Raw genomic sequence first — 13,208 nt, 5'->3', positions numbered from 1 at the left:
GTCCACAGCCCCTTGGGGATCGCCCAAAAAGACTAAGAATCCTGTCATTTCATGACAGATCTTGGACCTCTTAGCTTATATGCTTGTCATTCATGACAATTATCCCCTCCTCCTAGGCGGCTCGCCCTCGAGTCGCATAGGCAGGTCCGAATAAGTACTCCGAGACGTCGACTCTTGGGGAGGACACAGACCCCGCACGCACGGCTCGCCAAGCACGCACAAAAGCTACGTAATCCGAAAAGCTATAAAAAGCTCATGTCTTTTACGCGGATCGAACCCTCGCCTACCGTGCGTAGCTCAGTACGGGAGCACAGCGTACCTATACGTCCCACGTGTAGATCTCAAAGACAGGCTCCGCATGAAATGCCGAAGAGTCAGAGGGTTGAACACGTATCTGTATTGTATAAAGCTGTCCTTGAGACATCGACTTCTCGCACTGTTGAGGGCTTCTCCAGCAGTGCGAGAATAGAGGTCCTATTTATCTCTTTCCTGTGTATACCTTGTGGGGGCCGACTTGGCATTGGGGGCCGTTGGCCCCATGGGGGCCAAATGCCCTTTTCGCCCCATAGGGGCTAAACGCCTGATGGGGGCCATTCGCCCCATCGGGTGTTGTCGGCCGGGAAGCGTATTGTAACAGTCATTGTAACAGCCCTGCTTCCCGGGTGACAATCTGTCATAAAATGACAGGATTCTTAGTCTTTTTAGGCGATCCCCAAGGGGCTGTGGACCTCTTCCTGACACTCTCCCATAGGCGCACCTATTTTGGGTAGCTCCAGGCAATCACGGTTGCCAGATAGTGTAGCCCCGGGGCGTGGGACATGAGGTTCGGACGACAGTAGGATCTGGGGGGTATCAACACCGCCCGAGGATAGCCATTAATGGCACTTTAATATGTCAGGTAGTGCCACGTCTTCGCCGTGGTGACCCTGTCCCAGAAGCGCAGCCCCGAGTCCATGGTGAAGTTTTTGTACGGCGCGGGTCCGGACGAGGCGGCATGGTTCGTTTGGTCCGTCACCGGCTTCTGGAGGCTGGTCACAAAGATCATCCGAGAGTCGAACCATTCGTGACAAGATGTCCCTACCGTTACTACCAGCTGCGAGGTGCCGATTGAGGTCACTCTGCGTGATCCGCGACTTCGTGCGGCGGAGGCTCTGAAAAAACTGACGGCAGAGGCCTTGTAAGGTAGGGAGCAGCTCGCAGTATTGGCCCGCGAGGTCGAGAACACAAGGGGCACAAATCCGTCGAGGCGATGTCGTACATGGTCGGCCTGGGTTTCAGTGTGGCTGGCAGCTAGGCACGGTATCCGTCGCCGTGGAGGCTACGGTCGTATCCTCGACGTCTGTTAGCCGTGCCTTCACCAGCCTCTAGGGCCGGGCGATTCAGTGGTCGGCATCTCTAACCGTAACTGGTGAGCTTGGATAGTTCGGTGCTCTGTGTGCTCCTTCTTGGAACGTGGCTTACGCTAATAGAAGCGCTTTTTCGTGGGATCTTTCGGCCAGCAGACGTACTCCAGACGCCACTCGCCCCGATATCTCCTCCACCATGTGTTGCAAGCACCGCAGAGGCGTACGAGCTCCCCTGTCTCGGCCTCCAACGCCAGTCTCTCCCTTACACATAGTCCTGCGCTACGTAAGAAACTGCGCTTGCGGCGGAGCTAGAGCTCGTAGCAGGACTTGCAAACGGCATGGCCCCTGACATAGTGTCGCTGTGGCTGAACTCTTCTGGGAAGGCAGTGCACATGCGGAGGCCTGAGTTTTGCGTCAGTGGACAGATGATGAGGTCGAGAGGGACGAGAGGAACGATCTCTACTACTTACTTGAGGTACGAAGAGCCTTGACAGCACAGCTCTTCCTAGGTCTTCGAGCTGATGTCGATCGCCGGCTATGTCCATTTATGCATGATGTACTTGCGGTCATCTTGCTGTGGTTGCGTCCACCGCTTCTGGCGGGCCTTCCACTCCTCGATAAGCTCTGCCGGCAGGCCAAGGCCAGGCGGCGGCGGAAATTGACTGTAACCACCATCAGCGAGGCAGCTGCAAGGCAGCGGTCGATCCAGTTGTGGATGGAGGTAGTCATGGTGCGGGAACCATGCGGAATTCGTATCAAGTGACCAAAGGCATCCTACGCGGCCTCATTTCTCGGGATGCTTTTCAACCACGCAGAGCAGGTCTGCTCCCTTGCAGCGATCGCATCGCTCCTGTTCGCCGGGGGCGTCTCTACTGCGAGTCAGATTCTAAATTCCTACGGTGATGGACTCGTGCTGGGGACAACCATCCTGAGAGGAGTTGTGGACTCAAAAACTGCACCCGAGCTTTAGGGAGCGACAGTGCTCACAAGTGCGTGTGCTCCTACGTTGTGTCATGCCCCTTGGCCAGGCTTCGGTGCCCCCGGTTCTGGCCATCGTCTGGGCGGCCTCCGCCCAGGCTTGAAGTAGCGGGGACTGATTGGTGATGTACTCCTCTACGTTGACGGTGCAGCGGCAACGGAGTCGTTCAGCGCCGAAAGTCTAGTCGATGCCAAAACATGGGGTTCCTGCGTCTCCAAGTTCTTGAAACACGTCGAAGAGTTTGAAGACCACCATCTCTAGCGGGACGGCGTACACGTCAATGAGCTCTCCATTCCGCAGGGGCAGCGGGACCGGGTTGGTGTTGTCGCGTCGCCCTCTCAAACGCCCGGCGGGCGTGCAGGGAGATCGCAGCTAGGGAGTCCACCCAAGAAATACAGGCAAAGCGAACTTTGATGAACGGGGTGTCTGGATGCCCCAGAACGAATTCCTGGTCGAGAAAGGACGTAAATATATACGGCTCAGCGGGATATGCTTAGAACGGGTAGAACGAACCCCCACCCCCTGTCGGTACTCGTCAGCTCACATCAAAGCGGTCGTCAGGGGCTCATATTCTACGGCAATAGGAGCCAGCCCCACTGCGGTCGCCGCAGCTCAAGCAAGTATATGTCGACCGGATTCAAGGCCGTGAAGTATCTACCACGAACGGTCGCTTCAATATCGTCGATCAACCAGGCGTCCGGGTCAATGCCGACGCCCGACGCCTATCAGCTACTCCTCGATCCCCCCAGGACCGAGGCCGCGGGCAGTGCCCGTACGACCATCCTTGGAACGAGTTCGACCTGGAGGAGGCGAAGTTTGAGATATCAGCCTCCAGATCGGGAAGAGCACAGCTCGGGAACTCTGGCGTGTCGCGACAAGCGACGAGCCGGCGAAACTTGCCAGTGCGTCAATTTCCCTTGACAGAACCCCACTATATCGTTCGAAGTCCTTCCCCAGGCAGGTGATGGGCATAGCGAATGCATCCCACACCACCGGCGCTCGGGTGGCTATGCGGCAATGGTAGCCGGCGCCGAGACGACAATGACTACAATGTGCCGGCAGACTATAGGGCACGGGCCTCAACTAACCTCTGTCTTCGGGAGGATAGGTCCGATACGTCGGGCTACAGAACGAACACCTGGCGTGTAAATCAGAATAGTCCTTTGAAGAGATGATAGTTACCCGCGGTCAGTGACCGGGGAAATGGATCTTGTACCTTTCCCTTGCTAAGTTCACAACAGGCGGCTGTCAAGGCCAACGCCATGCGCGAGGACTTAAGGCAGGTATCGGTGCTCAGACGAAGAGATCGGGGGATGCCGTGTGGAGACCACACCTCCTCGCCCTGAATTTGCACAACCTTGTCGGCAGCCTGCAGTGTGTATCTCGCATGGATACCTCACGTGGTCAGGCGCGGCTGATCTGATGTCGTCGGCCCCGACTCAGACTGCGGGCAGTAGGTAGGCGGGAGCCTAGTCTCCAAGGCCTCGATTGGGGCTACGGCCCATTTTATACACGAGTAGAAGGGGTCGATTCGTAATCACCGTCCGGTCAGCGGCCGTGGACGACTCTGCGCATCGACGTGCTCTCGAGACATGTCGGGCCTCCCGAAAATGCCTGCAAGGCTGTCGGCATACAATACCTCGTCAATCTGGAGAGGTCTGTCTCTTCTCCTCTTCTAAGCGTCAAGTCATTGTCCGTGGCAACTACGGATAGGCAATTTGCACACAGATCTCTAACCGTCAGCGACGACTGTGTGTGCCCGCGTCAGCAGAATCGCACACTCGCAAAGCTTACTAAATCCACTCTATGTCTTCGGCGGATGTCGTCTCTCGTGCATCCTTGTCGCCCTCGTCCATGACAGAATAAGCGTGAAGTTGTGCCTTTTCCCGCTTGGTCAGGATGTACCGGAGCGTTCTGTGAGCCTGTCGGCTAGCCAGCAACCCTTTTCACGTTGGGCTTGTTCATCTGATGGGCGGCTGGAACCGTGACTACCCGGGCCATACGACGGTGGCCTGGAGTGCGGACCACCGAGTCATTCAATGCCCAACTCACCTCCCGAAACAAACATCGACCCAAGCTCGGGAAGCACTCTCCGACCAGTTCGGCCTGGAGATGGACCCGGGGCATGTCGAAATGCTCTGTGGCTACCTTTGCGCCCTTCTTCAACTAGGGTTACCGCATCCACCTCCACGATATCGACGCCTATCTCTCACCTAAAAGGGCCACCCTCATTTCCTCTCCCCAAACATCACCTTTCAACGGTCACAATCCGGGGCCTGGGATTGTGTGGTTATCAACACCATACGTACACACAGCATGACACATATATATAGGTGCCACCTCGCTCCCTGCGGGGGACTATATGCTACCTCACACATGGCGGGTGTCGCACACACCTCTCCGCTAGTTTAATTCGTCTTAGAATCCATATCATAACTACACCCAAACAGTGGATATTCCTCCTGTGGCAGGTTACTTACTTGCTTGCTTACTCCATGATACCACGTGGGTATCGGACGCCCGTCAATGCACTGCACAGCTGGGCAAGGCACAGGGTGTTTAACGATTCACCCCGGCGCTCGCCATCATCGCCCTTCGCCATCTCGTCCCGTGAGTCGCTGCACAGTGCCCAGCATTACTGGCGCAAGCAGCTTTCTGTCTGTCCCTCCACTACCATGACGTCGAGCACGTCGTGCTGCTGGGTCTGAAGCAGGATGAACGCACCACACCGACCAGAGGGCCGAAGACGGGTCGTCCGAGTGTGTTATGCCACAGGAAGGGCGGCACTGTGATCGCTACGCAGAGTATAGTAGTGCCTTGACGGGCGAGTTGATGTGGGGAGGTACTGGAAGACAATCACCCGGAGGGCCGGCGAAAACTACGACTGAAAGTGGTGGGATTGAGCGGTGCCAATAGTTGTTCTGTGATGTGAAAGAAAGGGGCAAAGACTGAGTTAATGGGACTTCGAACGCAAGGACGAACTGGCAATGTAGAGGACAATTTTATGCAGTCAAGAATGTGTTGCAATCTATCTACCCTTTGGCATATTGATATGCTGCTTCCGACCCGCCACGCCATGCAAAGATCTAATCGAACGTAGGAACCAGGCCCGCCTCGTTAACGGAATTCCTCAAATGACAGCCGCAGATATCGCCCCCTATGCCCATTCGACAGCTGTATGTCCCGCCCTTCCCCCATCTGTAGGAAAATTCTTAAATCAATGCCTCTAAACAGCGGCAGTACGCCAACCCGGGCAATATTCCCGTACAGATACCTGGGCCCATCGCCGCTTCGATCCATCTGATATATGACCTGCCGCGGCTGACCGTTCCAGCCCGGGGGCGGTGGCCCGTATCCAAGGCCGCTATAGTGGCCCTGGTTCACGCCGCGGCTGGCATCGTACTGCTGTTGCAGGTAGTTAGGGTCGTAGGCCATTTGTGGAGGAGAAGACTGGGAAGCCTGTCTGTCTGGCTGTGGTTGGGGTACTGCGCGGGTGGAGGGTATTGCGGAGGGGTCGTATTTGTCGGCCATGGCGGAGTTCGGGCTCTTTTTGATCAAGGCGGTTCGAGGTGCCGGTCGCTCGCTCGCGAGCTCGCAGAAAAGTTCGGGGGATGGGTTTAATCAATGTCGATCTGGGACTTTGTTGTTTCTGGTGTTTGTCGAGCAAGACGCTGAGCTTGTTCTCGGGGCGATGGCTCGGCGCTGAATTTCGCTGGAATCCCCGTGCGATCGGCTCCTCTTTCTATTGCCGTAAGAGAGGCGAATGGGACACGAATCTGTTGCTTGCTGCGCAGGAGTCAAACACAGGAAAACGGATGGACAAAAATTCGGTGAGAGGGTAAGCCCTACGCAGGCCCAGTCTCGTGATCGTGGCCGGCTCAAAAGAGCTGAAGAACCTCCAAGGCTATTGAAGACCGTTGTCCTTATCTCGGGCTGTGAGACAACCGAGAAAACACCCCAAAGAGTGAAACTCAGGACGAGGTGGCAAAATGTGCAGTCCATTTGTCGAGTCGTTCAAGCTCTGAAGAGTCGAGCGGGAGCGAAGATCCAGGTAGGTCCCTCTTTTGTAGCCCCAGGGGCCAAGTTCTCGGAACCTTCACAGTAGCACTCTGCTCACGCTACTCAGGGAACGCCTCCGAGCTCACCAAGCCGAGCTCAGGATTGTATATGTCGTCACAGCACAGCTCAGAATGGCTCAGTCATGACTCATGTTGAAGCTTGGGCATGGAAATGGTAATGACCAACAACCCGTGAACCGAAACTTCCCGGGGTCCAAGCACGGGGCTCGTTTGTTCTCGGGGGTGATTTTGTTGTCTGGCCCAAGTTTCGAAATACCACAATGGAGCAACAGGGCAGACGTGCATGGGACTGGCTGCCTATTCCGTCGGCCTGGGTTGCTCAGCAATGGCTATCGATCCAGGAGTCTTGCCCTCTTGAGCGAGCGGTGATGGAGGATTTGTTTATTCTCTTTCTTGCTCTCTTTCCCGCGCTACACACATCAATTGTCTATGTGTGTTGTGTCCACAACACCACAGTCGGTGAGTTTGTTTCCCGGCGTGAAACGCGACGAGGAGTGGCTGGTATTCTGTAGCGATGTGACTTCGCTTGTCGTACGAACAAGCTCGAAAACGAGAACTGAAAAGCTGACGTTCCTCTCCCTCAGCATCGACATCGTGGTTCAGAGGTTAGGAGACTGACTGTCGACAGTGATCCGATCGTGTTCCCACGGTTGCTGAACCAGGGCAGCTCGAATAAAGAAAACAAGATGGACGACATCACCTCCCGACTCCCACCACACCCCGTCGCCGCCTTATCCCGGGCAACGACCTCGACCTCTTCTTCCCCTGCTGGATCCAGCCACATTGCCCGTCATGCTTGTCTGCATCAAACCCCTACCCTTGCCCGTGGTGCGCGATGTCCCAGACCTGTGTCCTCAACACCATTATCTACTCGTACCAGTTCGGCATCCTCTCGCCCCTCAAGTCCGCCGAAATCTGCCCCTTGGCGTGGCGGTAGCGGTGGGAGATTGCGCACCCGGCCGCTCGGCTGTCGGGTGCTCGAGTATGACGTTTGTGAGCGTGGTGGTCGCGGTGCTGGCGACGTTGATGCCGCTACCACCCTGGCCGGAGAGGAGTCCCCTCTCGTTGTGCCACCAGTTTGCCTCAAAACACTCGTTTCCCGGTCAGCTGCACGACTTACCGAGCTACCTCGCAAGGGCGTACGGTAGAGATAAGGTTGTGCGAGAATCGAGAGATACCAGAAATCCGGGCACGATGAAACAAGTCTCACCAGGATCACTCGTCCTGGCGGGGCCTAGAGGATGCTGAATTCGGTTTTTGGGAGGCTGTGAGTTAGTCGGCACCTTCAAGCCTGTCGAACATCGCCTCCGTAAACCCTTGCTTGAATCCTGCCCATCCAGCCGGCCGTTGTTCCTCAGTTTCTTTCTCCTCTTCCCTCCAATCATGGGTGCACCGTAGTATCTGTTTCCTTCCATCTTCAGAGCTTCATCAAGTCAACCACTTGGGTCTGCCAACCCACTTCAATGCCCGACGAACTCAGCGTCACAGAGATGCTGCACAGAAATGCTGCTGAACATCATGACGGTGGCGCTCATCAAAGGCCCGGCAATTTTGATCAGATCGTTTTGCTGGCGCCGTCCATGACAGGAAAGAGTCTGCAGACCAGCTCCAAGCCTGACAGGAGGGTACCCTGGTGGTCAGCCGGGCCTTCACAGAGGTTTGTTTGATTTTGGCACGCCTGGAACCTTGTATCCATACGTCATGTAGGTATTCCGCCTGTCGGTCAGTCAGTCAGTAAGAAAGTCGGCCAGTCTTCCCTGGCTTGCCCTTCGCTGACTTGATTTCTCCTTTTTCAGGGACGTCGAGGTTGTCTCCTGTGTGTATATGTGTGCATGTCCAGGCTCTTTCACCCAGCATCCCCGGCAACGAACGATACATTTTCCACTCTCCCGGGTTGATGGTAGGTAATGACATTGCACGCGCGGTCCGGGAGGATTTCCCTCGGCTGAGGAGTCGGGTTCCTGCTCCTGAAGAGGGAGCAACAAATAGCGTACTGTCACCCGACCTGTTAAAAGACGGACATGGCAAAGTCGGAGAAAACGTTCGGCAGACAGCGATGGAAGTAGCCAGAGATTCAGCGCGCGAGACCGTCGAGGACATCGTGGCATATGAGGAGAGGTAAAAGCAAGCCGCACGATAAAGTAAACATTCGCATTTTTGAGCTCTCGGGGGACACTACCGTGAGGCGTCAATGGCTATGGCGATGCTGGTGACGAACGACTCAAACAAAGAGTGGGTTGTAGATAGTAACAATCACAGGGATGCCGCTGATCATCCTGTTGAGCCAAGCGAAAACAGTATTTGCAGGCAACCTCGTCAAAGAAGCCGCGGATTTGCTTGTTGCGGAAGAGGATTGAAATCCAATGGTCTGCTTTTTGTAACGTTACGTGCCACCTGACCTTTGACCAATCGGGTGAGGAAAAGCGCCTTCGTACAACGGTGACGGCCATGAACGACAGAGTGTTATCGTTATCTACTATAGTGCCTAAATCTATCATTAATTGACGAGGGGGTGCTGAGGGTTGTTTGACAACGCTCAGCACCCCCTCGTCAATTATTATTGCCTGAGGGACCGTGTGGTTTGTATAGGCGCCTACGGGCCGGCTGAGCTACGCACACGAGGCGAGGGTTCGAATCCAGGTGGTAAACGCTTTAAGTTTTTTGACCTTTTCAAGGTAGCAAGTGGATTTTGAGATGTGTGAGGGTTAAGGCTGGGCGCCAAGAGAATATCTCGAACCTTCGCATGATAATTGTTGTGAGTGTCAAAGTGTTAGAATCTATCAACAGCTGGTAGGGTTCTCTGTCTTTTTGCCTCTGGTAGGGAATTGAGGCACTATCCCTGACACTCTGCCTCTGCCTCTGCCTCCGCTTCTGCCCGGTACCCATTGCCCAGTGCATGTACCAAGTGCCCGTCTTGTTTCAGCTTCAGTCTTCTTCCCACGCTTAGCAGGTCGCCTTGGGGAGTCAGGCGGTGAAAACGCCGTCCCACAGCGTATTTTAACGAGAAGGCCACAGTGTTTTGAACAAAGTCTCGAGCAAGAATCATACCACGATAGTAGACGCCATTTTTATACCCCTGGCGTCTTGCAAGCACAAGCACAAGCACAAGCACCATGAACAGTATTCAACACATTGATTATCAGTTGTCTACGTACAATCCGAATCCAACTTAGGCTTTGACAAAACATGCCTCTTCCAGTTTCTTGACGACCTTGACGCAGCGGCTCTCGAGCTCCCTCGTCCAGCCGTCAGCAGCCCACAGAGACAGTGCCAGGCTGATTGCCCGTCCAATGAGCATGGCAACCATCCACACCAGATCAGTCGTCTCAATCCCCTGTACGCCCATCGACCACCAGACTTGGTGGGGGATCATGTACCCCACCGCGTACAGGATGGGCCCCGTGCACCAAGTAGAGGCCAAAACTGATTTTGCCCAGGTATTGCGCTATTGGGTTATGCACACACATTTATCAAACTCTGGAGTTCCAAGAAACCAAGCCATCTGTCACCCGGGCTCCCCGGCCGACAACACCCCATGGCTGTTACAATGGCTGTTACAATGGCTGTTACAATGGCTGTTACAATGGCTGTTACAATGTGCTTCCCGGCCGACAACACCCCATGGGGCGAATGGCCCCCATGGGGCCAACGGCCCCCAAGTGCCAAGGCGGCCCCCACAAGGTATACACAGATAGAGATAAATAGGACCTCTATTCTCGCACTGCTGGAGAAGCCCTCAACAGTGCGAGAAGTCGATGTCTCAAGGACAGCTTTATACAAATCAAGATACGTGTTCAACCCTCTGACTCTTCGTCTAACGATCCCACCCCAAGGCTCTCTGACACCATCCTTGTGGATACGGAGCATGCTGAACTCTGGAGGAAGTACAGTACATTTCCAGCCACTTGAGTTTGCTGTGTATATAAGTACCTACCCCATCTAACCATTTGGTCCCTATGAGATTAGATGATCCTAGACCTTGCTTCGACCTTAGCCTTTGACGGTCCTGAGCTCTGGTCCAATTGGAGACCCGGACAACCCGAGAGTCGCCCTCTCAGGCCCTGCTCTAGTTAGATGTATGTGCCTTCCTATCTGCGGGGGTCGGTCTTTGAGGACCATAGCAACTTCAGCCAACAGGCAGTCAAGAGGTATTGATTCTCATGACCAAATGGTCTTCTTCGACCCGCTGGACGTGAGGATCCAACGTGAAGAGATTTGTGAAAGGACTGTTTCCGGCATCAACTGAAGTCTCAGCTTTTTTTCCCCATCGTGGCCCGAGATGTGGATTTCCCGAAAGAGATCGACATGTCCCTTGACTCCATGTCTTGCGTCGTCATCTTCGGAAGCGTTATCGCTTTTCCACACGAAGACTAGACCGGCAGCCACGAACAGCCACCTTGGCATGTATTTGACTCGCAACGTTCGAAGACAGAGGAGCAGCTTGGCGGACTTCCATCTTCTCTCTCTTCAATGCGATTGCATTCTGGAGTGGTGTCCCCCGACGAGCCAACTTTGCCATCAACAGTTGCGCCGGCTGCCAGGAGACATGCCGTGACCAGCCACCGAAAGCGTCGCAGCGTGACAGAGAGGTAGAAGACCTTCCAGAATAGGACTCTCGATGTCGAAACCCTCTGGAGATCAATCTACGAACTGACCCGACATCCCCACTGAGAAGAGCCTTGTGCCACTCGTGAAGATAGGGGCATTAACAGTAACAGCACCCGTTCGCAGCCGTGGGTCATGTACCTCCTCGTCGTCTTCTTCGGTTCTTCCTTCTGTTCTTGAGAGAAGGAGGACGAGAATGAGTCTATCTTTGAAAGGAGCTGTATTTCCAGCCAGACCGACTTGCTTCTGCAGCTGCAATATCGGATTCCCTATTGCCCCTGATTCGCCGAGCTCAGGGTGTGATTTGGCCCACGAATGGCAATGTTGGTAAGATCAAAACGTCGAATGTCTTCTGCTGCTTCATTTCTTCGAGTTTGGAGTCGGTGACAAAGGTTGATATTGACGACCAGTCGCCGAGCGCTGCATCGTAGCCATGACGCGCCCTGAGTGAGAGATTTTTTGCTTTACCCAAACAAGCCTGGGGAAATTTCTGCATGTCCTGAGCATAGACGCCGTTCAGGTAGATGTTTTTGGTCGATGGAATGGCATTGTCCCATTTATCCTGAGTCATCGGCCATAGCTTCTGATTGAGATCGTTGAGTTGTTAGCCTCTGCGGCCTCCCAGCGCCAGTGTTTTACTCACATAGCCTCCCAACTTCGAGATACCAGTCCCCACTGCACTTGCCGTGGTATGTGTCGGGACAGACACTTCTTCCACTTCTGCACCTAGGCTTCGAGACTTGTCCGCAGCAGCGAGGAACAACTCCTTTACCCTCGGATCGAGCGCCGGGGTGCTGAGATGGGAGTAGCACCGTTGCTGGCTGCGGCTTCGGCGGTCGGTCCCACGGCGGTTGGGTTGTTGCCTCCGCAGTAGTCAGTCATTTCGGCGTCGAGCTCTTCAGCGGTCTTGGGTTTGGCTCGAGGATTCCGTCCACGCTTTGGCTTTCCGGGTTTGCCGGCCGATCTTCCCATCGTGCTGTTGCCGTCGCGGATTTTGGTTGACTTCTGGGGTTGGTGCTGGTTTTTGTCAATAGTTCTGACTTTCCCGAGCGTTTCGGTGGTTTTGCGTACGCAACACGGTCCGCAAGTGATTGGCTGGAGCCTGCTCTGGGACACGGCTAGCATCCATGACAACTTCAATCTAGTCGAGGCCAGGAGAGATCCATGTACGGTGCGAATAGTAGTCGTGGTTGCCTTCATGAGTCGCTTGTCAACCAGCATTCCGTTTAGGTCTTTGGCAGCTTCTGCGGCAGAGTCGGGCTTCGAGAAGTGGGAATAGCATTTCTTCCGCATCGTTCGTCCCCCAGGTAAGAATGCAGCAAGAGATGTTTCCACAGTAGAGTATAATCCAGGTATATATCCTTGCCCTTGAGCATCAGCGAGTGCAAAACAGTTGAGAGCAGCAGCAGCATGCAGTTCGAATCATATATCGTCGCTGTCGTGCCATGAATGTGTTCGATCGAAAGGGTGCTTGGGATTCGTATACATTCTAACACCAGCTGCGGAAAAGGTCGGCTAGCCCGGTCGTGTGAGTAGCTTGATGTCACCATGGTCTCAGACAAGAGCAGCCTGGTGCAGAGAGAAATCGAGCGGCAACCCAGACTCTGAGTTCGATCGTCCCTGTAATGGAGGCCGAATTCCCGGTCGCTGGAGCTCTGGGCGCCCTATAACTTCGGACCTGTATATGCGTAAAACCAAGTCTACAGAGGTAGGCAGGAGGATCAGACACCGCCGCGTCCGGGGAGAACCCCTGGGACTGGTCTCTCTGTGTTGGGCTGATAGTGGTTGCTTTCACTTGATAGTTCTAGGCAGAAGCAAGGGTTGGTCGGGAATTGTGTACAATATATGCTGGCGGCTAGTTCGATCATGCGAAGGCACGAGAGGGAGAGAGACTGTCTGTTTCCCTAGCCTCGGTCAGCCGTTAGCCACTTGAAGGTATATACCAAGTAGAAGGTAAAGATATGCGCATCACTACTGATGGGGAACCTAGCTTCGAAACAGGCGCAAACACGTCAAGCACAGCGATTCCTGCCTCGCACTGCCGGAGTCAGCGTCAGCGGTGCCTGGCCGATGTTCCAGGTGGACCCTTGATCTGGATTCACCTGGGCCGACCCTCTGGCCCCAAAGACGAGTACAGCTTCGAGTGGATGGTCCGCCGCCTCGAAAAGTTCACCGCAGCCAGATCAGAGTGCGGCGACA

General features: G+C 54.7%; 2 protein-coding genes across 2 annotated transcripts; both read right to left on the bottom strand.

Annotated features, from left to right (window-relative positions):
* Positions 1 to 5,442: 5,442 nt before the first annotated feature.
* Positions 5,443 to 5,856, bottom strand: AYL99_11920 (hypothetical protein; the record flags this gene model as incomplete). Its single annotated transcript, XM_018843424.1, has 1 exon — positions 5,443 to 5,856. The coding sequence occupies one exon, from the start codon at positions 5,854 to 5,856 to the stop codon at positions 5,443 to 5,445; it is 414 nt and encodes a 137-aa protein (XP_018687265.1).
* A 5,445-nt stretch (positions 5,857 to 11,301) lies between these two features.
* AYL99_11919 (hypothetical protein) lies at positions 11,302 to 12,302 on the bottom strand (the record flags this gene model as incomplete). The annotated part of the gene is made up of 3 exons (XM_018843423.1): positions 11,302 to 11,592; positions 11,653 to 11,740; positions 11,782 to 12,302. The coding sequence occupies 3 exons, from the start codon at positions 12,300 to 12,302 to the stop codon at positions 11,302 to 11,304; spliced, it is 900 nt and encodes a 299-aa protein (XP_018687264.1).
* Positions 12,303 to 13,208: the final 906 nt, after the last annotated feature.

The sequence above is a fragment of the Fonsecaea erecta genome, assembly GCF_001651985.1.
Source record: "Fonsecaea erecta strain CBS 125763 chromosome Unknown Scaff18, whole genome shotgun sequence".
NCBI classification, from domain to species: Eukaryota; Fungi; Ascomycota; class Eurotiomycetes; order Chaetothyriales; family Herpotrichiellaceae; genus Fonsecaea; species Fonsecaea erecta.
Note: the sequence above shows the minus strand (reverse complement) of the source record. Positions and strands in the feature narration are given on the sequence as shown.